Below are 24,952 nucleotides of genomic sequence, written 5' to 3'. Positions count from 1 at the left end.
AGACCACAATAAAGATATTGTCTCTTTTCATACAGATTCCCTCCTTTAGACCAGCATTTCAAATCAAATCAAATAAATCTTTATTAGTATAGCACCTTTCATACATAAAAAATGCAACACAAAGTGCTTTGTAAAAAAAATAAAACAAATTACAGTAATACAACAGAAAAATAAAAGACCCACCCCTCCTACCGCCACGCAAAGACACACACACTCACACACACATACTGTACATACAAACATACACATATGCATACTGTACATACTAACTGTGAGTAGAGTTACATCGCTCTGCACTGAGGAACCTGTTGCGAAAAGGCCAGCGAAAGGCAGCATCCACACTTAAAGATGCCACAGCCTACGGCAGCAGGTAGCGCTGCCCCAGAGACCACACCAACCCCAACAGACCAGGGTAGACTCCACACGTTTTGCAGAGGGAATCACTGCTTTCGATAATAGGATGCATCACTACATCAGCTTCTGTTGATATAGGAAATAACTGTTGAACAACTTTCAACCCAGAAACGAGTCTCTTCACACCTTGGTCGAGCAGTAAGAAGGAATAAATAGTCCTTCATTAACTTCTACTGATCATATCACTTCAGGCTCTGTGGGTTTGGCTGCTGCAACTGACTCATTCCTTCGTCCTTACATTTACGTTTGTGTTGCCGTGGGTAATGTAATGTATTACATTAATCAAACATTGGATATCTAGAGATGTTCCTGCCCCAAACAAGTTTGCAGTTTACTTACCTTAGACCAAGATTAAAGTGCTTGACTAGCTAAACCCCCAAGGCTGGTATTTTTCACGCTTACTGACATCCCTTGTCTATTCCTTTCCCCAAGAATCAGAGTAAGTGCACAGAGGCCTTCTGAGTGGAGCACAGACAGACACCACAGCATCAGACACAGGACTCAGGAGAATCCGCTCTCGCAGGGTCCAGAACCCGGCCAGCACAGAACTGTTCCTCAACCTCAATCCAGTCCAGGTCACCCTCAGTCTTCTAAAGAGTACCACCCTGCCGTTGACCACCAAAATTTACACATGTCCGCAACCAAACTCTCCGGTCCCCCAGAGTTTCCACCACGAAGGCGAGTAAGCGCTGACCAAATCTACGCCGCCCACAAGGAGGCGAGACTGGAGGCAAGGCTAGAGGCGAGGTTGGAGGCCAGGCAAGCCTCCAAAGAAGAAGTCCACACGGAAGGTCTGCTGAAGAGCCGGAAAGCCGTGTTGCCGTCCGAGATCCGTCGGCGAGAAAAGACGGTGGATGATCCTCCCAGAGGTCAGAGCGAAAACATGGAGTTGCAGAACTACAGCCCGGAACAGAGGAGAATGAGTCGAAGAGTCGAGGAAGACTGGGATTCACCCAGAGAGCGAAGGCGGGAGAGGAACATGGAGAAGATCCGAGAGCGAGGCAGGCACCGTCACTCGGGTCACGACACTCAAGAGGACGGAGTGTTTGGAACTGTGCACCCGGAGAATGCCTCAGAAACCATTAGCCATCCAGAGTCACTCATGTTACAGAAAGAAACCAGAAGAAGTGCTGAGGAAGAGCTTCAAAGACAGGATCAGTACGACTCCTTAAGGAAGCCTCAGGAGCCCAAAGAAGAACATGAGCCAAGACAAGAAAGTAGTTTGGAGAGAGTGGAGGAGGCTAAGCAATATGAAGTCTCTGAGTCTCAAAGACAGCAGGAATTGCAGAGGAGCGACTCGGCTGTTTACCTCCGGAAGGGTTCTTTGTTGCCTCAGGCCAAGCACAAAAGCACAGAGGCAGGTGGAGGGCCAAAACCCAAGACGCGAACCCGCTCCATGTCGGACATCGGCATCAGCCAGCATTCCGTCACCTTCCGGATGGAGAAGGCCCGGGAGACCTCATCCAGCCCCTCAGGGCCGGCTAATGGGGAGATGGGCACTTTGGACACACGGGTGTCGGTGGCCCAACTGCGACATTCTTACTTGGAAAATGCCAACAGGAAGCCTGAGTTGTAGGTCCGCCGGCATGGGCTCTATTGTGTTCCATTGCATGACTAACTTTTCAATAGGATGCTACTAAACTCCATATCGTATCATACAAGAGCAGTCAGAGAGTGTAGCCCTCCGCCAAGGCGGAATGTTAATACCTGATCCGAGATCCTGAGAAGATCCTGCATAAACTCAACAAATGACAACCTGCTTTGATGGATATAAGTGTCTGAAGGTTAACCTGAATTTCAATTTAAATCAAAGGTGGCATTGAGATCAAATCTGGATTGAACTTTGTTTCATATTGGAACTTCTGACACTGCATTTACATCGACAAATAATCCAATGAAATTGCTCTTCGCGGAGGTAACAAAGTGAAAGAAAATGTTTTGTGGTAGTGATAGTGGCAATGTGATGGTGATAATTTGAAACCCTAACATCCCAATTTGTTATATTCATAGTTGTCTGTCCACCGCAGGGATGTCATGAACAACTGGAGGATACTCACTGGTATAAATTCCGGTTTTCTACTGCCGTGCCTTTTTTTTTTTTTTTTTTTTTTTTTATCAAAATAAAAAAGTCATCAATGTTGGAAACAAACAGACAAATAAACCATTGAAATTCTCTTTGGCGGATATAAAAAAGTGAGAAAATGAGTGGCAAAAAGCGTGTGCAAAATTTTGGTTGTCTTCCTCTGCATGCTAAGTGTGGCTAACCGCTAACCACGATTAGTCGACTGTATATTTGCATTGTCAACTGAACTTCTACTCTACCTCATTCTTTGTCCTTGACCATTAAAGTGAAGGCAACCAATCCCCAGCGATGGAGGCGGACCCCACGGTGGGCAGCACCGACTCCCGGGTTGACCGGACGGCTCGGAGGCCCCGCCGCTACATCACACCAGGGGACGGACGCACGTCCGAGAGGTGTCGGACCCAACCCATCACGTCTGCGGAACGTCTGGAGACCGACAGGTGCCAGGAGGAAGTCCTCACAGGAGATTTTTGAGAAACCTCTGGAGTTCCAGTCGTGACTGGCTGTTGAACAGATGTACATGTTTTTTTTCCACAGGTCCCATCACAGTTCAGCACAGCTGCAGGATGTTGAAGGTGACAATTAATCTTACCATGCACCACATTTCTGCAGTTGCAGCATATGCAGAGTTTTTACCCCTGTCGGCCACCGTACCTAACTATAGTTTTAATCCTTAATTTGAAAACCTAACCCCTAATTGAAAATATAATTTAAAACTAATGCAGCCTTGAAATCCCAATTTGAGACCTCAAACCTGGTTGAAAACCCTAATTTTGAAGCAGACTCTTATCTTCAAACTCTAATTTGAAAATCTAACCCTTCATTGAAAACCTAACCTAGGTTTTAAACCCTAATTTTCAACCTTACCCTAGTTTGAAACCCTAACCCAGGTTTGAAAGCCTAATCTGACCCTAACCCTAATTTGAAACACGAACCCCGGCTTGAAACCCGTTCTTTTTCCTGTCTCACTTCATAGTGGATGAAGAAAAACTGGACGAGCGAGCCAAGATGAGCGTGGCGGCCAAGCGCTCTCTTTTCAGGGTAACCAATTTAACCTGTATGCACACATCTTCATGTCACGTTTCATCTGAAAGTCGACATTGCCTCTCTTGTTAGGAGTTGGAGAAGACTTCAGAGGGCGGGGTTCCCAAGCCTCGCTCTCGAAATGCCGCCGTGGAACGTCGTCTGAGGAGGGTCCACGACCGCTCGCACACTCAGCCCGTCACCAGCAAGAAGGTGGTCGATGCCTGCAGGTTTGAATATTTACCATCCACCCCCTGTAACCAGTGGTGGGAAACAAAATATTCCCCATCCTGGGCCTTATTTAAGATCATTTTTTGATATTGTCGGCTCCAAGAATAATTTGAGGCAAATGCGCTGTGTCTTGCGCAGCCTATAAATCACCATCTTCCGGTCTAATGTGTGTAGGCACAAGAAATATGATCTATTTTTCCAGATCCTATAAGAGGTATTTGATTGACTGTTGACAGTTGAGTGGGGTGGGTTTAAGCGCATTCATTGGACACGCCCACAGTGTCTGAGAGCAGCGATCACAGCTTGATTTTTCACAATTGTGAAGCCTCATTCTATATACTTTTTGCTCATTTAAATTTGCCATGGTTTGAAAGAACCCTCTTCTCTCTGGTGTTTCAAATTCAGAAAATGTATTTATTTTTACTTTTCAGGGACTTTAAGTATATTTCAGAGTGTACTTTTTTTTACATTTACTAATATAATAGTTTAAACAGTACTTCTATTTTCTTTTTCACAAAGGTATCTGTACTCGCGCTACTTAAGTACATAGTGTGCATACTTGTGCCACCTGCGCACCAGCTGTATCTTTTTTCATCCATTTTTTTTTTTCTCCGCTACTAAGTGAGCCTTCTACGTCATCACTTGCTGTGGGAAGCCAAACCAGCAGTACAACCAGCACCACCAGTTCAACTGTTGTCAGCACTACTGTGACCACGATCAGGTAATGCAACGCAATAGTAAGGACTGGCTTCAAACCCTAATTTGAAAACCATAATTCTTGCTTGAAACCTTAATTTGGAACCCCAACCCTGGCATTAAACGACAAGTTGACACCCCACTTTGGCTTCAAATCCTGATATTAACTTATAAGCTTGTTTGAAGCCTTAATTTAACTTGAAACCCTAACTCTAGCTTCCATCCATCCATTTTCTACCGCTTATCCGAGGTCGGGTCACGGGGGCAGTAGCTTTAGCAGGGACGCCCAGACTTCCCTCTCACCGGCCACTTCATTCAGCTCTTCTGGGGGATCCAGAGTCGTTCCCAGGTCAGCCGAAGGACGTAGTCTCTCCAGCATGTCCTGGGTCGCGCCCGGGGCCTCCTCCCGGTGAGACGTGCCCGGAACACCTTTCGGCCGGTCCCCCTTCTTAAAAAGGGGAACCACCACCCCAGTCTGCCAATCCAGAGGCACTGTCCCCGTTGCCCATGCGATGTTGCAGAGGCTGAAGCAAAAACTCGGGCATGGGAGGAGTTCGGTGAGGCCATGGAGAAAGACTTCCGGACGGCTTCGAGGAAATTCTGGTGCACCATCCGGCGTCTCAGGAAATTCTGTTGCACCATCCGGCGTCTCAGGAGGGGGAAGCAGTGCACCAGCAACACTGTGTACAGTGGGGATGGGGCGCTGCTGACCTCGACTCGGGATGTTGTGAGCCGGTGGGGAGAATACTTCGAAGACCTCCTCAATTCCACCGACGCGCATTCCCATGACGGAGCTCTGAGGCGGGCTCTCATATCTCTGGGGTTGAGGTCACCGAGGTGGTTAAAAAGCCCCTTGGTGGATTAGATTCGCCCGTAGTTCCTAAAGCTGCCACCAAAGCTGCACACACGCCTCAACTCTAGCTTGAAACACAAATTTGAAAATATCACCCTAGCTTTAAAAACTAATTGGAAAGCTTACCTTTGCTTCAAACCCTTATTTGAAACCCTAACAACAACAACAACAACTCTTGGTGTAACCCGTGTTTATGATAGTACTATAGAAAATATTGCCACGTAAGCAATAATAGTAATGGTATAAAAATCTTATTTTTAGTGAGTTGATATTTTTTTAAATGAAGGTTTGCACTCTGTGTAGCCCCTTGGCGGTCCCTCCCAGTTTCCCCCTCGTGAGGGTCTTGGTGCACCTTATACGGGAAGGAAGCTGCTGTTTACCCAATAGTTCACCATTGATGATCCCCAGCATTCCCGCCAGCAGCATTCTTCGCATTCTTACAAGGTTGTAAATTCCACATGTGAGAAATTGGGCACCAGAAACAGACAAACTGTTCCCATCTTCAAAAAAGCTCACAACACGTTTCACACACTTTTCAGCGAATGATTGTGATGTACAACATTATATGACATACAGTATATCATAAACAACTGGATGTTGCCCATTGGGATACATTTGTATTTGAAACCCTAACCCTTTTTTATATGCCTAACCATGACTTTGAACCCAAACTTGAAACCCTAACCTTCGCTTCAAACTCAAATTTGAAACCCTCACCCTCCTGGCTTGAAACCATAATTTACAATGCTGACCCAGGCTTAAAACCCTACCTTGAAACCTCAGCTCTTCTTTTAAACCTTAACTGTTGTTTGAAACCCTAACCTTTGCTTCAAACTGTAATTTGAAACGCTAGCTCTTGTTTGAAGCCCTAACCTTAAACTCTATCCCTTTCTTGAAATTCCGTTTCACTTCTTAATTAGACTAATTTAAAAAAAAAAAAAACATTCTTTGTGTTTTGTTGTTCAGCTTTACATGTGGTAACTGGATTCTGCCCACTGGGAGACTATGGTTGTCTACCAATATGCATTTCTAGTTCCTTGAGATTTGGAAAACACATTTAAAGCGTTTTTTTGGTGTTAAGCTTCCAGTTCGTGCAAAATACTTTGACTGTGGTCTCCACTATTTAGCATCCAAGCAACGGCAGCTATCCAGGAGAAGGTCCAGGAGACTCAGGACGATGAAACCCTCAAAGTGGAGGGCGACGACCTATCCACGCTCAGCTTGGTCGAAAAGATGGCCCTTTTCAATCGGCTCGCCCATCCCGCGGACGAAGCGACGCCGAAGGGTGACACCTCCCGCCAGCGTCGCGCTCTCGCCCGCTTTCAGACGCAGCCCATTACCCAGGGTGAAGTGGAGCAGGTACTTTGTCTATACATTATATACATGACTCACAAAAGGTAGGGACATTTGGTTTTTAAGTGAAATTTCAGATGAATAAAGTCAAATTACGTTGACCTGTATGGCTTACAATCCATTTTACGCTCATCCAGTTTTCACCCAAAAGCCCAATATGGCCAACTTTTAACTCTAACTTTTATACAGCACATAATGTTATATTATATTCCATAAATAGAAGCTGGTGTCCTCACAGGTAACTGAGGCTCCGGTCGGCTCCTCAGTCGACCATTTTGAGTCCAAGCAGAAAGAACATGTAAGATCCTTGAAGCTGATTGGATGCTCTTGAATGAGCTTTTTATCAAGAGCATCTTGTCTCGATTTGGATTGAGCGAGCCTCGTTGTTAGCCAGAACAAGTGCCGAACGTGAGTTGTCATACAACAGAAGTGTTGTCATGTGACTTGCTCTCGTAAAATGTGTTCACGTCATTGTCTCTGTGAGTTGCTGATTTAGTGCATAACAAGCATGAGGTGTCCTATTAGGGATATGGTGCATGTTAGTGGCAGTCGATGACCCAATATCTTTGTCCAGACTCCACTTTTTACTTCCTGTAGGTGTCCCAATACTTTGTACAAACACCCACATTTTCTCCACGTTTTTATCTCTTGTAGGAGTTCCAATATTTTTCTCCAAACTCCAAATTTTCATTTCCTGTGTCCCAGTACTTTTGCCCAAACTCCACATTTGTTTCTTCCCGGAAGTGTCCCAATACTTTTTTTTCAAAACTTCACTTTTTGCATCTCATAGGTGTCCCAGAATTTTTGTTCAATCTCTACTTTTTCACCTGTTGTAGGTGTCCCAATGCTTTTGTCCAAACTATTTTATTTTTTTCATGTTCTGAACATGCAAATGACATATGTCTCGTCGCCGATAACACAATTTTAAAACAACACCATTAAAAACAAAAACAAGCAAGCAAAAAGCATAATCATCCATATTCGAAAAGGAATGAGAAGAAGCTGTGCTTTTCATCTCAATACTGTGTCAATACTTATGAATTATGATTGTTTTTGTATTTCTTATTTTTATTTATTTATTTATTTATTTATTTTATTCTTAGGTAAAACACAGCAGCCAAGTCAAACTGGAACCCCTCCCAGCCCCTGTGGTCCGCTCTGTGGCAATCACCCCCTCCCAAGCCTCTGTTACCATGGTAACCGTGACGCCTGGTAGCAGCAGCATCACCTACGAGGGGAGCTCCACCCCCCAACAACAATTGTTCGGCAATACTGTGGGCCACCAGGAGAGGGCGTTGCGGTACCTATCCATGAACCAGAGCGCAGGGGACACGGGCCATCCCGACCTCCTCCCCGACAGCTCGGAGCGACCGGGGGTTCTCCTCGTTCCCACCCCCTCTTCCGGCATTCTTCGCCGGCAGCAGGAGGAGGAGCATCCTGGCCTGAGAGCCGTCAGAAATACCAGGGAGGAAAACGCGGAGGAAGGAGGAGGCGGAGGAGGAGGAGGCAGCCATCACCTGGAAGAAGAGGCAGAAGAGGAAAGCCGCACCCGGAGCCAAGAAGGACTCTCAGGTAGGAGACTAGATCAGTGTGTGGACATTATCCTCATTGTGATCCCACGCATCATTGCTCGCCAAGCACACACTTTCCTTAGCAGGGGGGGGGGGGGGGGGGGTGTAAAGGAGAGGAGGGGAGGAGAGACACATCTCATTTATATTCCGCTGTGCCGCGTGGATCCCTTTGTCCCCAAAGAGATGGAGGTAGCAACACGTTTTATCCTGAATTCTTCATACTCATCAGCGGTTGACTTGGGGATGCAAGGACACAATAGAAGCGTTAATCATCGGTTATCTCACCGATGTTTTACGATCCGTCTACTATTAAAAGGGTAATCAGTCACTTGAATCAGTGTTACTGGGTCAGAGTAACTGCCGCCGAAGCTGATCAGCTCCATACAAGATGCCAACATTTTGAACATTCATGCATCCATTCGCCAAAGTATGGATGCATAACTGAGGAGGTAGGGTTAGAGTTTGATGTTATGGTTAGCCATTAAGGGTTAGAGAGTTTGACATGGTTTAACAGGTTCAGACACATGCAGTATTTTGTGTATTATGTTTTCAGAACAACAGGCTCACCCAGCGTCACTGAGACCTGTGATAACCAAAGTGTCGTCCACGACAACATCTCACGTGTCAGTAGTCCAGCAGATCCATCCTGTCATCCAGCCTCCCCCATCTCCGCCCAAACCCTTCCTGCTTCAGACCCCCGCAGAGCCCCTAAAGCCCCAGGTGTACATCCAGTCATCCCAGTCCCCACCGACGTATCCCAAACCGTTCACTCAACCCCAGCAGAGCCAGGCCAAACCTCAGGAACTTCTCCCCAAGCCTTACATTCAACCGGGCCCCCAGGTGCCTCCGGCGACGCCACCAAAACCTCAGGGCTTCTACCAGGTGCTGGTCAAGTCTCAGTCGCTCCCACTGGAGCACAGCGACAACTACAACAGACTCAGCGTCCATCAGGGTGATCTGCTGTCCCCCACGGGTTCTGCAGACCGGCTTCCTTACGGCATGTCCAGCAAACAGATGTCCATCAAAGAGAGGTGAAGTGATGCATGTTATACAGTAGTTCAAAATGCGCTGATTGTCGTCATGCGAGGACTGAGGGGCTGTGATCTATTAGAATAAGGTTCCTCTATTGGTCTCACCCTGGCACCAAGAATTTCACATCAGAACCCACTTTAAGGGTAAAGGGGTCTTTGTTTGGGGGTTGTGTTTAGGGTTACTGGTTAGGGATATTTTTAGGTATGTATTAGAGGCTAGGATTAAGGTTAGGGTTATGTTTAAAATGTATTTTGGGTCAGGGTGAATGTCCAGTGTTGCTGTCTGTTACCCACCAGCTGAGAATGACTTAATCAGACACTTGAGCTCCATTTGCTTCTATGCGTCCACACTCACTAGGGAAACGTGATGACACACTTTCTCATCGCCACCGGCCTCCCGATATCAACATTCCTCGTTCACTTGTGCTTGATGTGACCTGAATTATCACCCTTGAGTGACAATGTTATTAGGGGGGGGGGGGGTCACAAACGCGGCCCAGATGCAAATGGACCGTAATGGCTTTTTTTTGTGTCTATGAGGCGCTACCCTCGATAGGTAATGCTTCATGTCGCATATTTTCAAAGTGTTTTGCGTTTGTGTCAGAGTGGCCTTGCTGAAGCAGAGCGGCAAGGAGGACTGGAGGAACCGGATCAACAAGAAACAGGAAGTGGCAAAGGTGGTGTCCACTGATCAGCTTCAGCAACGGGAGGCGGAGCCGACACATCAGACCAAGGTACAGCATCAACACACCGTGACAACCAAGACCTCATAGCACGCATTTGTCACTACATTACATATTTCCTGCCACTATAAATTTGCGGCATGATAAACCCCCTGGACAAGACAAGCCTCCCAGAATGTTGCCCCCTCTCTTATCACCCCTCGTGTCCTCCCTGCCCCGTCCCTTCCCCTCAGGAGGAAGAGGTGGTCGTCCACGAACATTCTGCAGTATGTATGTCAGAGCAGCTGTGGGTAAGGCCCGCTTCTCAACCAGTCGCCTTTGAGCAGCAGCCGCGTTGTCCAATCATGTTTGTAGCTGAAATGCACCTCCTTTGCCTGCTGTGTGGAGCACTGGCATGGATTTGGGGAACAGAGGCCAACACAATTTTGACAACTTTGCAACTGTCAACAACTTCACTTGCCCTTTTCCTGACTTTTTCCCACTTTTTCACAACGTAGGATGGGCGGTTGAAATGGACCGTAGTTTTTGGAAAATTCAACCCCTGAAGCCAGGTACACTTGGCAACACAAAATTGAGTAACAATGTCTATTATGAGTCGACCCACATAAATTGTCTCAAGAAGCCGTGGCTGAAAAGACAGGAAGTTTGCGGTTTTGGTTTAAAAGTAAAATTGTTTGGGGTCTTTTTGTCAATTTTCAGGGCTCCTTCAATGTTTAACGCCTCCTTCAGATTGTTTTCTGATTGCTACCAAATTTGAACCGTGCTATAACTATAACGTAATCTGGACAGTAGTAGTTGAATGACTTCACATTTTTTGTTGGAGTCAACGCCCACGTAATGATAGTCGAGTCAACGTCGTTTCATCGATGACGTCATTATTATTTTTTCACTTGTCAACTCACTGTGCACACTACTGTTTGCCTTCAGCCTCCAAATACAAGCTCACTCTTGAGTACTCTAATTCCGACTGTCTGTCAGTGAAGGTGTTTGAGTGTGATTCGTGATTAAATGAGTGAGTCAGGGGGTGGTTTGTGCCGTGTGTCTGTGGGTACAGGATGAAGGGTTGAGCGAAACACTAGTTGTTTGTTTTATTTGGGGGAGGAGGCCTTGCGCCAATCATAAGTATACCCATAACAAAGTCGCAAGGCCCTATGCCTGAAAAAAACACCAGAAGCTGGCTATTTTTAAAATTTCATCGCCGAAGCCAGTTTCCTTAGCAACATGAAATTTGGTAGGCATGTCTATCATAAGTACACCGACAACAGTCCTAATAACCCATGTCTGAAAAGACACAGGAAGGCTAACATTTTGGTTTAAAATTGGCATAAAACACAAAACTGCGTACTGACATGCATGCTCATGCATCCTTTCCCTCCATCCTTCCTCTTCCCTCCACTCATCCTTCCACCTCTCCATCCTCAGGAGCCTGTCTTCTCCTCCACTTTCTCTCCTCCTTTCTCCCTCGGACAAAAGTGTCAGTACATTGACCATCACGCTCAGGTAAGCATGGCGGTGCCTCTGATTTGTCGCGCTTGGTGTGAAGCCTTTTTTTTTTTTGGGTGGAGATTAGATCCTGGAGAGATGATGAACGCCATCATGCTTGACTGGATTTTCTGCTTGGTTTGGTGCTGTTCCTGTGCAAGTGACTGCTCTTAACGGAGAGGTGACACACTTGTTTAGGGTTTAGAGTTAGGGATATTTTTAAGTGTTAAGGTAAGGTTTAAGATTTGGTGTTGGGTTTCGGTGGGTTAGGGTTAGGAATTAGGGTTGGGGGTCGGGTCAGGCATTTGCGTTAGTGTTCGGGTGGAAAAATTCAAAGATTTAAACAACTGAAAGGCACAAATGTCCTTAGGATCTACTGTAATTAAGGAATATGCGATCTAGGTTTTGCTATAACCCCATCAAAGAACCCATTCCAAACAAACCCCTCCAAAGCTAAAAGTGACCGTTGCAGCCATCAACAAATATTAATCAACCCACGTCTTTGTTGTTGTTTCAGGTTCAACTGGGAGGAAAGGACAAGGAGGCCCAGATGACCATCGAGGAGAGAAAGCAGATGATTTCCATGCGAGAGGACGCCTGGAAGAGCAAAGGCAAGGGTGTGGCCAATGACTCCGGGCAGTACACCGTGGCAGCGCGTATGGTCAAGAAAGGTTGGCATAAAATGATGATTTGGTCTTTGGACTTGGTTAAGCAACAAATGGCTCACCACCATGGGTGCCCATCTCATTCCATGTATCTGTTAACAATTGTGTGTTTGTGATCACAATGCTTGTAAGAGGTCCCAACTTGTCAAATTTGTTTTTGGCAGGACTTGCCGCCTCCTCCTCGGTCATTGGGCCAATCCTCTCGCCCGTCCCCACCAAACTTAAGAGCGGCGCAGCGATTGTTGGAAAACCTCAGGGGGGTGCGTTTGAATTTTTCCCCGTGCCTTTCTGCTCCAAAGAATTTAATATGTTGCATAAACTGATCTTGAATGGTATCTCTCCTTTGTATGTAGACATTGAAGCCAGAGCAGACATGGAGTCCGATAAAAAGCTGGACAAGTTGGAGACCTTCTTGGGACGCCTCAACAGTAAAGGTAAACTTCGTACCCTGCTGGCAGCGAAGCAAACCACTTAGTGATCTTCTAGTTAGTTAGTTAGTTAGTTAGTAGAGAGGACAGCAGTGGAACAGATTCTCCAAGTCCTGATTTTTTATTTTTTTATTAAACAAACCAGACAGGGGCTTCGGATTGTTTGGCCTTAGCGTGTATAATTTTCTTCATCATCGGCTGTCTATAACGTTCCGGCTTGTTGTGTCCATCAGTGTCCGAGCTGCAGGAGAGCACCCTGACAGTCACCGAGAAGGCAGTGAAGGAGGTTATGAAGCTGGATGATGAGAGCTTCTCCAACTTCTACGGCCGCGTGGCTGAACTCCCCCACGTGCCCTCACGCATTGAGCTCAGCGAAGACTTCGACGCCATATTCGGCTCGCGGCAGGGCTGCGGGAGGCTTACGTCGGCAATGGTGCGGCATAAGCGCTCCGTACGTCCGTCCAGGAATGTGCAGGCCTCCCGCAACCCCGTCAAGATGCTGGCTGCCCGCCAGGATATACGACACGAGTACACTGAGCAGAGGCTCAACGTGGCTCAGCTGGAAAGCAAGAGGATGTCTTCCGACAAGAGTGAGTGCATGGATGACACACTGTTAACGTTATTACATTATTATTCCTCATTTCTCAATGAAAAGTTAGTTAGTTAGTTAGTTGGTGAATTAGTACAGTTAGTAACTGAAGTTGTTACAGTTAATGCAGTTGGTGTAGTTAGTTATTGGAGTTGGTTAGTTAAGTTAGTAGTTAATTACTGCAGTAAGTACAACTACAGTTACTTACTGCAGGTAGTGCTAGGGTGTGTAAAAACGCTGATAGTGAATCCCAAAGGAAATGAACAACACTAAGCAGTTTTTACAGTATTTATTTGAACCAAAAGAGAATGCAAGAGGAAGTGTGAGGAAAATATTGGTAATAAAAAGCAACGTGACAAAACAAGCTTATTATTGTCAGTTTTCTGCTTATCAGTGGTTCTATTCTGAATTGCAGTGATTAAAAGCTCGGAATATTCCGACGCGGCTCTGGCGGGTCTGGCCAGTAAGGAGAACTACAGCACCGTGAGTTTGCGCAGTGTCAATGTCTCGGAGACGCCCACGTCCAACAACAGCGCCCTCCCATACACGAACCTCATGCTGCTGCACGTCAAAGGTAAGGTCCTCACCCGAGGCGTCCACCCAGGCTTCTGCCTCACTTGCAATGTTCTCTTGCAGGCCGTCGCCACGTTCAGACCAGACTAGTCGAGCCCAGAGCCTCGTCACTGAACAGTGGGGATTGTTTCCTACTGGTGACGACAAAGCACTGTTTTGTGTGGATTGGAGAGTTCTCCAATGTCATCGAGAGGGCCAAGGTGATCTGTATTTATACAATAGATTATTACTTGTAACTCATCATTATTACAAGCATTATATTGAAAATTGATGGAGGGTTTTTTTTGTAGGCTATGGATCTAGCCATGTTCATCCAGACCAAGAAAGACTTGGGCTGCAGGGCAACCAAGGTACGGACCATAGAGGAAGGCGTCCACGTGCAGAGTCCAGATTCACAAGAGTTTTGGACTATCCTCGGGGGACAGAGTGCCTACCAATGTAGGAAATAATTCACGTTTTTAGTTACAAATGGGGAAAAAGGTTGACACACTTCCTGTCTGGTTGATCAGGTGCCGGCCCACCGGAGGAAGATGACCGTTTTGAGAACGCCATCGTAGAGACCAACTGCATATTTCGCCTGCTGGATGATAAACTGATGCCTGATGATGAGGAATGGGGGAAGGTCCCTCATTCCTCCCTGCTGTCATCTAAAGAGGTCAGTCTCAGTGCTCCCAAAACACCATGTACATCCCTTTTCAGTCAAATGTCAATAAGTTAAAGCATATCAGGACCATGTTTTAATTTGTTGAAGTTCCAATGTGGCTTTTGGTCTGCGCGCCAGGTGCTGGTGTTGGACTTCGGTAGCGAGGTGTATGTGTGGCATGGCAAAGAGGTGACACTGGCCCAGAGGAAGGTGGCTTTCCAGCTGGCCAAACACCTCTGGAACGGCACCTTTGACTATACCTGTTGCGACATCAACCCTCTAGACCCTGGAAGCTGCAACAGCCGAATACCAAGGTACCTAACACTGAATTATTGATGACCGCTTTCAAATCTCTGGCGACGGACACTTAGGTAGTCACTATGAGTATGGTATGTTTAATACAATGAACACCAAAAAGAGCTGCTGGTGAAGCTTACAAGCTTGCTTCAAGAATAGATCACTGCTTTAGTTTGATACTATAAAACTGGTCTATGAACACATAACCTACCAAAACCCAACAATCACTTACCCTAAGAAAATACAAAGATCTTACCTTCTCCAGAAACAAAAAGTAATTCCTACGATTGCCCAAAATGAATGGAGTCATGGAAGATCTGGTTTGGAACTATCAACCACAGTCTATAAATACATGTCCTACAGAAACACTAGCCTCTGCTTTTCACCCCCCAACACACACACAAAAAGAAAAAAAACACTCATCCTTGGGAGAAAAACATACCTGGTATAGAAGAGAAATCCAATTCCCACTAACCTCTAAATAGTGGGTTGTCACTCTCACTCTCACAATGTACTATGGTCCATGAATACATAACCTGTTAAACCCCAAGTGTCAGCTTTTCATCTTAAACAACACCTGGCAAAGAGAACCTGAAGAGAACCTAAACATACCTGCTATGGAAAATAAATCCAAGTCTTACCAACCCCCCAAAATGTAGACGAAAGACTGAATAGTAGTCTTGAAGAGTTGGTTTGGTACTGTAGACTGTGGTCTCTATCAAAAACCCAAGTTTCTAATTGCTCTTTTAGCGTTAAAGCCTTAGAGCCTTAAAGCATCTTAACCATTCCCACCACCAATCAAATATAATGAGAGTCATAAGAGACTGAACCTTTTCTGATCAGAGAGACCTAAATCATTTCGGAGATAAAAGGATCTCAGGCCTCAAATGTTGTCTAGGCCAAAGTCAAAAGTATACCAACTATCCAGGTAGAACTGGTACACCTTAAACGACATCTTCCTCATCTATATGATAATCTCCCACCACAGGAAGGGCCAAGGCCGTCCCGACTGGGCGATATTCGGCAGGCTGACCGAGCACAACGAGACCATCTTATTTAAGGAGAAATTTGTGGACTGGACCGAAGTTAAGATGCCGTCATCACCGACAGAACTGAGCGAGCAGCTCCCAGAACAACAGGTTTGCATTGAATGGTTGTTGACTGTACTGGGTGAGATTACCCACCATAACCCTCGCTCGAATAGATCGCTTTTTAGCTCAATCTACCACTGGTCTCGTTTCCTCGAAGGCCACAGGGCGAGAGTGCCGGCCATACGACGCCAGCCTGATGCTGCCGCTCCTCCAGTCATCCGTCGGCACCATCTTGGACGGTGTTAACGTGGGCCGTGGCTATGGCGCAGTGGAGACAGAGGACCACATGAGGACTCAGGAAATCAGCACCGTCTCGGTGGACGTGTGGCACATCCTGGAGTTTGACTACAGCCGGCTGCCCCGCCAGAGCATCGGCCAGTTCCACGAAGGTGACGCCTATGTGGTCAAGTGGAAGTACATGGCCAGCACGTCAGGTTAGTCCCACCTTTCACTCCGGATTCTGTTTGTATATTGTACAACTTAATTTCTTGAGATTGTTTCAGTGGGACGCAGACACAACCCAGAGGTAAGGAGCACCGGACCCGGCCGAGAGAAATGTAGCTATTTCTTCTGGCAAGGCCGACACTCCACTGTTAGTGAGAAAGGAACGTCAGCGTTGATGACGGTGGAACTGGACGAGGAGAGAGGGGCTCAGGTAGGAACACAGGATTGTTTCCTGGGCAAGTCACTTGTTGCTCGGCAGAGTTTAGAAGGCTTGTGACTGGCGCCTAGGTCCATGAAAAAGAAAAGCTTTCTATTTAATGCAAAATAAATATCAGAAAGAAAGAAAAACTGGATCTGATGGTGCGATTATTTTGCCACTGCTCTGAATGCGTTCCCTTTTGCACCACCTGGCAAAGCTGGCTCATTTTCCTGTGTCCTATGACTCGTCAATTTGTTGGCTTGCGGGGTAGCGTCGACATTTTTGTGTAAGGGAAGGCTAGTACAGGTGTGTGACGTTTTATATCTGACACTTCTCCTGTATTGAAAGCAATTCACTCTCAATGGGTTCTGTATAAAAGGTCTTCTGTTGTTGCACGCAATTTTGCAGGATCTCTCTGTGAAAGTCGATTCTTTTTCTGCGTTACAAGGTGCAAGTGCAGCAGGGCAAAGAGCCACCGTGTTTCCTGCAGTGCTTCAACGGCGGTATGATTGTCCATGCTGGAAAACGGGAGGAAGAGGAGGAGAACATCCAAAGTAAAGACACTTTTAGTCCATGGATGATTCATGTTTATCGATTTGTGACATTCAGCGGCTTTTTTTAGGCGAGTGGCGTCTGTACTGCGTGCGTGGCGAGGTGCCAGCCGAGGGCTACCTACTGGAGGTGGCGTGCCACTGCAGCAGCCTGCGCTCCCGAACCTCCATGATCCTGCTCAGTGTTGACAAGGCAGCCATCTACCTGTGGCACGGCTGCAAGACGCAGGCGCACACCCGCGGAGTGGCAAGCGCGGCGGCGCTCAGGATCAAAGAACAGTAAGGTTTTTTTAAATGTTTTTAATATATATATTTAAATAAATTGAAATCACAACGTGTTGTATCAGTACACTGGCATTAAATATTGATATTTAAATGTAAACTGTAATTGCGTTTCTGCAACTGAACTCCCGTTAAATAAATACACAAGTCCATAAATGAATACAAATATTATTGACGTTTTATTTTCATTAAACAGAAAATATCATTAAATAAACTTAAATTGCCATTAAATAAATGTCTTTAAAAAACGTCACTCTAAAAAGCATGAATAAATTCAATAAAATAAAATAAATAAAAAAGCCATTAAATAAATAGAAATAACATTTAATAAACACATTTAATTAAATAAATACAAATTCAATCAAATCAATCCCCATGAAATAAATACAAATGTTGTTAAATAAATAAAATGTTATTGAATTAATAGAAATATAATTTAATGAATACAAATTCAATCAAACAAATAAAAATTCCATTAAATAAATAAAAAATGCAATTCACTAAATACAAAAGCTATTAAATGAAAAACAAATACATAAATAAAAGTGCCATTAAATAAATGAAAATCCTTTTAAAGGAATGCAACTTGAGTTAAATAAACACAAATACTATTGAATACGTAAAAATATAATTCATTCATCTTCACTTCCCCTTATCCTCACGAGGGTCGCGGGCGTGCTGGAGCCTATTCCAGCAATCTTTGGGCGAGAGGTGGTGTACACCCTGAACTGGTCACCAGCCAATCGCAGGGCACATACAAACAAACAACCATTCGCGCACACATTCACACCTACGGGCAATTTAGAGTCTTCAATCAATGCATGTTTTTGGGACGTGGCAGGAAACCGGAGTGCCCGGAGAAAACCCACGCAGGCACGGGGAGAACATGCAAACTCCACACAGGCGGGGCCGGGGATTGAAGCAGACACTCTAATCAGCGGTCCACCGTGCCGCCTAAAAATATCAGTACATGTAAATGAATTAAAAGGGACACATTTTGCCAAGCCAACTTTCTAGTATTTGGGATGTAATATTGTCTCGATGGTGTCTCTGCAAATGTGAAATATGAATTAAAATTGTTCACATATTCCTAAATTCCAGACGCTTTTATGCAGAGAGGCCTGAAATCAGGTCATTTGAATTTCTCAAGCTTATCTTCGTCACTGGCGAAGATCTCTGCTTTCCCGTTCCGCTCCCGAGCCAGCGCTGTCAACGTCACAAAGGAGGCAACCAATCAGAGGAACGGGGGTGGTCTTAGGCAAATATGGACAATGTGGGTACAAAACTGGGTCAAACAGAAGTAGCTGTCGCAGGGGCCTATTCTCGACACTCGAATGACAAAACCAAGGTGTTTTTTTTTTTCAAATGAAATTGAATTTTTTATCCTACGACCGTGTTTAGAGAGTCACTCTATGGAGGTCTAAATAGCCAAAATACAGGACCTTTAAAACGTCTGTAAATGAATGGAAATCTTTGTAAATGAAATTTCATTTAAATAAATACAAATGTTAGCTAATAAATAAAAATGTCAGTAAATAAATGAAAGAGCTGTTGCATAAATTAAATGTCAAGAAATAAATTATGATTACATAAGTTCAATATTGTGAGTAAATGAAATCAAAATAATCATGAAATTGTTGTCTCTTCAGGTGTCCACTGGAAGCCGGACTCCACAGCAGCAGCAAGGTGACCATCCAGGTGTGTGACGAGGGCATGGAGCCGCCGGGCTTTTGGGAGGCTCTGGGACACAAAGACAGGAAAGCCTACGACTGCATGCTGCAAGGTGATAAACGTGCACCGCACACAGCTCCAATATTGTATACAGTATATATTGCATTGCCTTTGACGTTTTGGCCGCCAAAGAATAGTTTGGAGTTTACAATCCCGTACAAATGTATATTTCACACCCCAAACCAACCGAGGGCCGCATATTTTTACGTGCGGTATAGATATGTACAGTATATCTCGCTTCCAGTTTGGTCAGAGTATTGGAACACGGGGGGGGCTTCGACAAAAGTTTTGGGACACCTACAGGCAGTGGAAAAGTGAAGAAAATAAGTATACTCGCAGGAAGGGAAATGTGGCATTTGACAAAATGATTGAGACACACACCGGAAGTGAAAAGAAAAGAAATTATGGAGTTTGGACAAATGTATTAGGACACCTACAGAAAGTGAAAAGGGTTTGGACAAAAGTATTAGGACACCAACAGGAAGAGAAAAAGGTAAAGAAATTGGGACGTTTGACACAATTATTAGGACACTTAAAAATATTTGAAAAGAAAATTTGGAGAACGTACAAAGGTATTGGGACACCTACAGGAAGTGAAGAATTGTTTGGACAAAATATTAGGACACCTACAGGAAGCAAAATGTGCAATTTGAAAAAGGATTGGGACACCAAAAGTGAAAAGTGTGGAATTTGACAAAAGTATTGGGATACAGGAAGTTAAAATGTGGAGTTCAGACAAAATTACTGGGCACAAGTAACAAGGAAATTTGATCACTTCTTTCTTAGACCCCGGAAAATTCAACTTTACTCCGCGGCTCTTCCAGCTGACCAGCACGTCGGGAGAGTTCGTAGCGACCGAGTTCTTCCACCCGTCCCGCACTCCGGACCTTGTGAGCTCGCTACCCTTCCTGCAGGAGGAGCTCTACAATGCGGCGCAACCGGGTGAGGCTTGTCTCGAGGCCACTGTTCTCCTACAGTTCAGGTTTAGACTAAAAGAGTACTGGACTGTTTGGGTTCCGCAGCGTTGTTCCTGGTAGACAACTTCCACGAGGTCTACCTGTGGCAGGGCTGGTGGCCTCAGGACCGCGAGAGCACCGGATCGGCTCACATGCGCTGGGATGTGGACAGGAAGTGCGCCATGGAGACCGTGCTGCAGTACTGCAAAGGTAATTCTCCCTTTTAACCCTAACACTATCACTCTAACATTATCCCCCTAGCCCTATTACACTAAACCTAACGTTATCTTCCAACCTGAACCTTAACACTATTCCCCAAACTCTAACCCTTATACGCATTCCAATAACTCTAACCCTGCATCCATGATAAACTTCCAGGATGACAGATATTAATGACAGTCTGTTATTATTATTGTTGTTTTTTTTTGCAGAGAAGAGTAACAGGAAGCCTCAGAAGTCCTACCTGATCCATGCCGGCCTGGAACCGCTCACCTTCACCAACGTGTTCCCCAGCTGGGAGCACCGCGAGGATGTGGCCGAGATCTCAGAGAGGGTAATGTCACGATTCGCGCTCATTTTCCGGATTTCATCGAGCTCAGTCGGTGGCAGTTGTGCCAGGTGTTTGCTTTGCTTTTTTTCTGACTGTTAAAAAGTGCATTTTGTAAATGGCTGATATGCTACACACACACACACACACACACACACACACACTAGTTTTTTTTGGTACTCACTTCCGCATTAGCTAGACACAATTTAAATATTTGACCCCGAAGGGACAAAATAGCTCATCCTAAAATGATCATTTATTCCCTCCGAGTGCATAGCCGGTGGCACAGTGGACGACTGGTTAGAGCGTCTGTCTCACAGTTCTGAGGACCGGGGTTGAATCCCCGGCCCCGCCTGTGTGGAGTTTGGATGTTCTCCCCGTGCCTGCGTAGGTTTTCTCCGGGTACTCCTGTTTCCTCCCACATCCCAAAAACATGCATGGTAGGTTAATTGACGACTCTAAATTGCCCGTAGGTGTGAATGTGAGTGCGAATGGTTGTTTGTTTGTAAGTGCCATGCGATTGGCTGGCAACCAGTTCAGGGTGTACCCCGCCTCCTGCCCGATGATAGCTGGGAGAGGCTCCAGCACGCCCGCGACCCCTGTGAGGAGAAGCAGCCCAGAAAATGGATCAATGGATAGATGGAGTGCGCAGCCAAGAAACGAGACATGACTGATATGTTACACCAACTAGGGGTTGAACCTATTAGTCAAATAGTCCACTTGACTTCTCTGCATCGACGTTGAACACTTGAAGTCAACTACAGTGTTCACTCGCCACTTCGCGCTTCACGTTTTGCGGCTTCAGTGCTTCGCGGGTTTTTCCAAAATATTCATTAAAAAGAAAAAAAAGAAAAACAGCCATATCGGCAGCCATATTGAGGAAAGACGCGTTGTTTTATGTTGATGCGCGCGAGAGAAGGTTTCCCTGCATGCCAAACAAAGAGATGAGTTAACTAAGAGGCTTTGTACATACCTCTACTGTACGGGCACTCATAAAAGGCGCGTGATTGGTTCCCGGCACGACATCGACCAATGAGAGCACGAGTGGATTTATCCTGTGAGCTGATTGGCATCGCAGCCTCAGCCAGCATCTTCCCTTGTTGTGTCTCGTCCACGCTGTTGCGTTCGCAATAACGTTTTTTGTTTAAGCGATCATTTTGTTGATGAGTTAAGCAAGCCCTTACAAATGCGCTGTGCCCCTGCGAAAGCTTCCTCCGGGACGCCCAAGAGGAAGAAGAAGATGATGACCATTCGCGAAAAAGTGAAACTTTTAGATATGATCAAAGAGGGCAGAATTTATGCATCTGTGGCACGCCATTATGGCGTGAATGAATTGACAGTGCGGAACATCAAGAAAGAGGAAGCAAACATCCGCAAAACCGCTTCAATAACCTTCAATAAGGACGCGAAACGTGTGGTAACTCCGCGTAATAAGAGAATTGTGAAAATGGAAGCGGCGTTGGCATTGTGGCTTGCTGATTGCAGCGGAAAGACTGAGTTTGGACACTAATATGATCAGGACAAAGGCCGCCACCAACACAAGCCTCTTCGCCTCCCTCAGAAGGCAATGTTGATGAATGTTAATTACTGTATAATAAATGTTAATTACTGTATAAGGTTTTATAATTCAAGATTTAAGTAAATAGATGTACTGCTGTAATCTGTGTCTCAAATATGTAAAGTATAAATACTGTTTACATATTTTAAACATTCTGGTACCCACATACACATCTACGAAAATTCCTATGGGGGTAAATTCTACAGTGCAGTTTTTCACATTTCGCGGGGGGTTCTGGTCCCCATTAACCGCGAAAAACGAGGGAACGCTGTAATTGCTAATTTAAAAAACATTTGCAATCTGGTCTTCCAGTCGGCCCATTTACAGAGGATTTTCGACTCGCCTATCTGCTGCTATCGGCAGACTAGGGCGCTCTGTGGGGGAGCAAAATGTCAACAAGGCGGCACAGTCTTCGTCCACGTACGCGGGTCAGAGAGTACAACAATAAACTGGTGGTGGATTAGAATAGCTGTTAGCCTCGCTAGCTTTGTTAGCCTCGCCGATCTCCGCTTGTCATGAAATATTCATACGTACTTGCAAAACCACGGGGCTGGCGGCGAGCAACGAGGGCAGCGGCGCCAAAATGTTAGCGCTAGTGATGCACAGACAACTGCGTGCTAACAAGAATATCATTCATCACAGAAGTCGTTTGATATCGCAACAGTTGTGTCTCTTTACGACACCGACGTCATTGTGTATGGCCGTATGGGTGCTGATAGCGTTTGAAAATAATTTGCCAAAAATGAAGCCTGTCCTCAAATACAATAAAAGCACAAGTGAAATAGAAGAAGTGAAAGAGAGAAATGCTGAATTTCTTTGGAGCCTGGTTATGATTCACCCCCACTCACACTCTGGTTTGTTCTGGCTGACTTGCATGTTCCACAAGGCTAACATACAGTGGCACAGTTGGACAAAAGAGCGATTCTTAAAATGGCCATTTTATTTTCCTTCCCATGTGGCTGCAGGAGGCGGAGGTGTGCAACCAGATCATCCTGGTGGAGGACGTGCTGGCCCGGCTCAGTCGGAACACCTACCCGCTGGACCAACTGCGGGCCCGGCCGCTCCCGGAGGGTGTGGACCCGCTGCGCCTGGAGATCTACTTGTCAGACTGTGACTTTGAGGTTCGGGAAGATGCACATTGACGTTTTTTACACAAAACGGAACCCGTATTGTTGTGAACAATACTCTACATCAGAAACATCAGGCAAGCTGTTGGGTTTCTCGTCATGTCGTGTCCAAATGACACTCAATGCCCCGTTTGTCATAAGGTCCATCCTAACATTGTTCCAAGGCGATATATGATGCGATTCCCCCCCCCCCCCCCCCCCCCCCACATTTTAAAACAGTTCCTCGGTGTCGTAATGAAAGTCTCCGATATTCGGTCAAAATACACCAAGGATAAGGAGTTACATCATACTTACTGTACAGCAGTGCTTCTCAATTGTTTTCTGTTCCGACCTGTTTTCTGTTTCTGTTTCACTCGCGTAGGCAGCACTTCATCACCAAGCCGCCTGATTGCACTTTGTCAGTGAGTGTAGAGTAGTAAGCAACTTTGCTGAACATTCGAGTATGTGCCGGTTATTAAAAGCTAACGTTATTCAGGTTATCTTTTGGCTTTGACAACATAGTGCCTCCTTGTAGTCCACTTGAAAATGGCGTTTCTTCACCCAGGCTAGCTGTCAAATCACGGCCGGAGAAACTTGCGTTAAGGGGCAATAATATGTAAGTCGGGCAAATTGTGACATCATAATTCAGAAAGGCTTGCTTACATATACATCTTGAGACACAGAGGCAGATAACAAAATATTTACTCATTATTGAAACTTACTTTTCCATAATATGTCCCCTTTAACTCTCACTTTTCAGAGCAAGCACTAAGTGTGTTGAGGTAAGATTACCCTTCAAGCTCTCAAACTGTTGATTCACATGTCTGTGCACGATGACCACCCTTGAGATATAAGAATTAAAAGAGGGGGTGTCCACTGCGTTGCGTTGTGGTCGTCCTGCAGCCATGGATTTCGTAGCATTCTTTGCCCTATCGTCTTTCATAGTTTGTTGTAAAAACGCACTTCTCACTTTCCTCTCAAGGAATGAATGAATGCATCACTGTCTGCTACAGTGTACGAAGTGAAGCATGACAAATGAAGCACATGAATGACGACTAGAAACGAGCCGCAGAGGTGTTTTTGCATGTCACATACTGCAAGTATTCTCTCGCTTCACTTAAGGGACACTGATCTTCGTAAAAACGATTGAGCCATTAGAAAACTGGCAAAACCATGTTAAAAATAGATGAAATTGAGAATTTATACTTCATAAAAGAAAATTACGTAATGGCAGTGGATGCTGGAAGAAATTATTTTATTGCAAAAAAATGTTTAAATAGCTAAAAAAGGAACAACAACAAATCGTCCACTGGAAACCAGAATCAGAATCCTCTTTATTGCCATCTAGCCTATCTCTAATCCTCCCCCCCCCCCCCTTTTCTCCTAATCCCCTCTTTGTTTTTTTGTTTTGTTTTGTTTTTTTTAATCAAAGGCTCTTCATTGGGGACAGCATGTTGGCATGTTTGCCTTACAGTTCTGAGGTTCACAGTTAGTATCTTCCTGTGTGTTTGCGCGGATTTTTCCAGGTAAATTCTCCCACATTCCAAAAACACGCATGTTAGTTTATTTTTTCCGAGACTCAAAATTGTCCGTAGGTTTGAATGTGAGCGTGGATGCTTGTTTTTCTATGTAACCTTGCTGACTGGCTGGCGACGAGTCCCGCTTCTCGCCCAAAGTCTGCTAGGAAAGGCTCCAGCTCACCCGAGACCCGAATGAGGACAAGCAATACTGTATCGAAAATGAATGAATGGATGGATGGTTTTCAATGGACAGAGATTCCATGTTATTAGATGTGTTTATGGCGTCCCTTGGATTGTTTTCTTCATGAGTTACAGTTGCTGTGATCATTTCCACTTTACTATGGCCGCTTGT

The 24,952-nt window shown here is 45.3% G+C and overlaps 1 protein-coding gene across 12 annotated transcripts in view; it reads left to right on the top strand.

Annotated features, from left to right (window-relative positions):
* LOC133412031 (supervillin-like) overlaps positions 1-24,952 on the top strand; it is a 31,725-nt gene that overhangs the window by 6,251 nt on the left and 522 nt on the right. For 4 of the 12 annotated variants that reach the window (XM_061695004.1, XM_061695005.1, XM_061695013.1 and 1 more), the window contains 31 exons: positions 847-1,986; positions 2,764-2,937; positions 3,035-3,072; positions 3,474-3,538; positions 3,614-3,750; positions 4,374-4,472; positions 6,428-6,659; positions 7,757-8,225; positions 8,778-9,255; positions 9,860-9,989; positions 10,172-10,228; positions 11,361-11,438; positions 11,938-12,091; positions 12,250-12,345; positions 12,439-12,519; positions 12,747-13,103; positions 13,518-13,676; positions 13,739-13,875; positions 13,966-14,113; positions 14,185-14,330; positions 14,457-14,632; positions 15,604-15,754; positions 15,864-16,140; positions 16,210-16,361; positions 16,798-16,903; positions 16,972-17,179; positions 18,832-18,965; positions 19,700-19,855; positions 19,936-20,079; positions 20,301-20,422; positions 22,940-23,095. In XM_061695004.1, the coding sequence (XP_061550988.1) occupies positions 847-1,986; positions 2,764-2,937; positions 3,035-3,072; positions 3,474-3,538; positions 3,614-3,750; positions 4,374-4,472; positions 6,428-6,659; positions 7,757-8,225; positions 8,778-9,255; positions 9,860-9,989; positions 10,172-10,228; positions 11,361-11,438; positions 11,938-12,091; positions 12,250-12,345; positions 12,439-12,519; positions 12,747-13,103; positions 13,518-13,676; positions 13,739-13,875; positions 13,966-14,113; positions 14,185-14,330; positions 14,457-14,632; positions 15,604-15,754; positions 15,864-16,140; positions 16,210-16,361; positions 16,798-16,903; positions 16,972-17,179; positions 18,832-18,965; positions 19,700-19,855; positions 19,936-20,079; positions 20,301-20,422; positions 22,940-23,095 (6,157 nt within the window). Of the gene's footprint in view, positions 1-846; positions 1,987-2,763; positions 2,938-3,034; positions 3,073-3,473; positions 3,539-3,613; positions 3,751-4,373; positions 4,473-6,427; positions 6,660-7,756; positions 8,226-8,777; positions 9,256-9,859; positions 9,990-10,171; positions 10,229-11,360; positions 11,439-11,937; positions 12,092-12,249; positions 12,346-12,438; positions 12,520-12,746; positions 13,104-13,517; positions 13,677-13,738; positions 13,876-13,965; positions 14,114-14,184; positions 14,331-14,456; positions 14,633-15,603; positions 15,755-15,863; positions 16,141-16,209; positions 16,362-16,797; positions 16,904-16,971; positions 17,180-18,831; positions 18,966-19,699; positions 19,856-19,935; positions 20,080-20,300; positions 20,423-22,939; positions 23,096-23,840; positions 23,863-24,952 lie in introns of those variants that run through there. The other 8 variants (XM_061695010.1, XM_061695008.1, XM_061695006.1 and 5 more) reach the window with 8 other exon arrangements.

Source organism: Phycodurus eques, chromosome 13 (assembly GCF_024500275.1).
Source record: "Phycodurus eques isolate BA_2022a chromosome 13, UOR_Pequ_1.1, whole genome shotgun sequence".
Classification (NCBI taxonomy): domain Eukaryota; kingdom Metazoa; phylum Chordata; class Actinopteri; order Syngnathiformes; family Syngnathidae; genus Phycodurus; species Phycodurus eques.
This window is presented reverse-complemented; position numbering and strand designations above follow the sequence as displayed.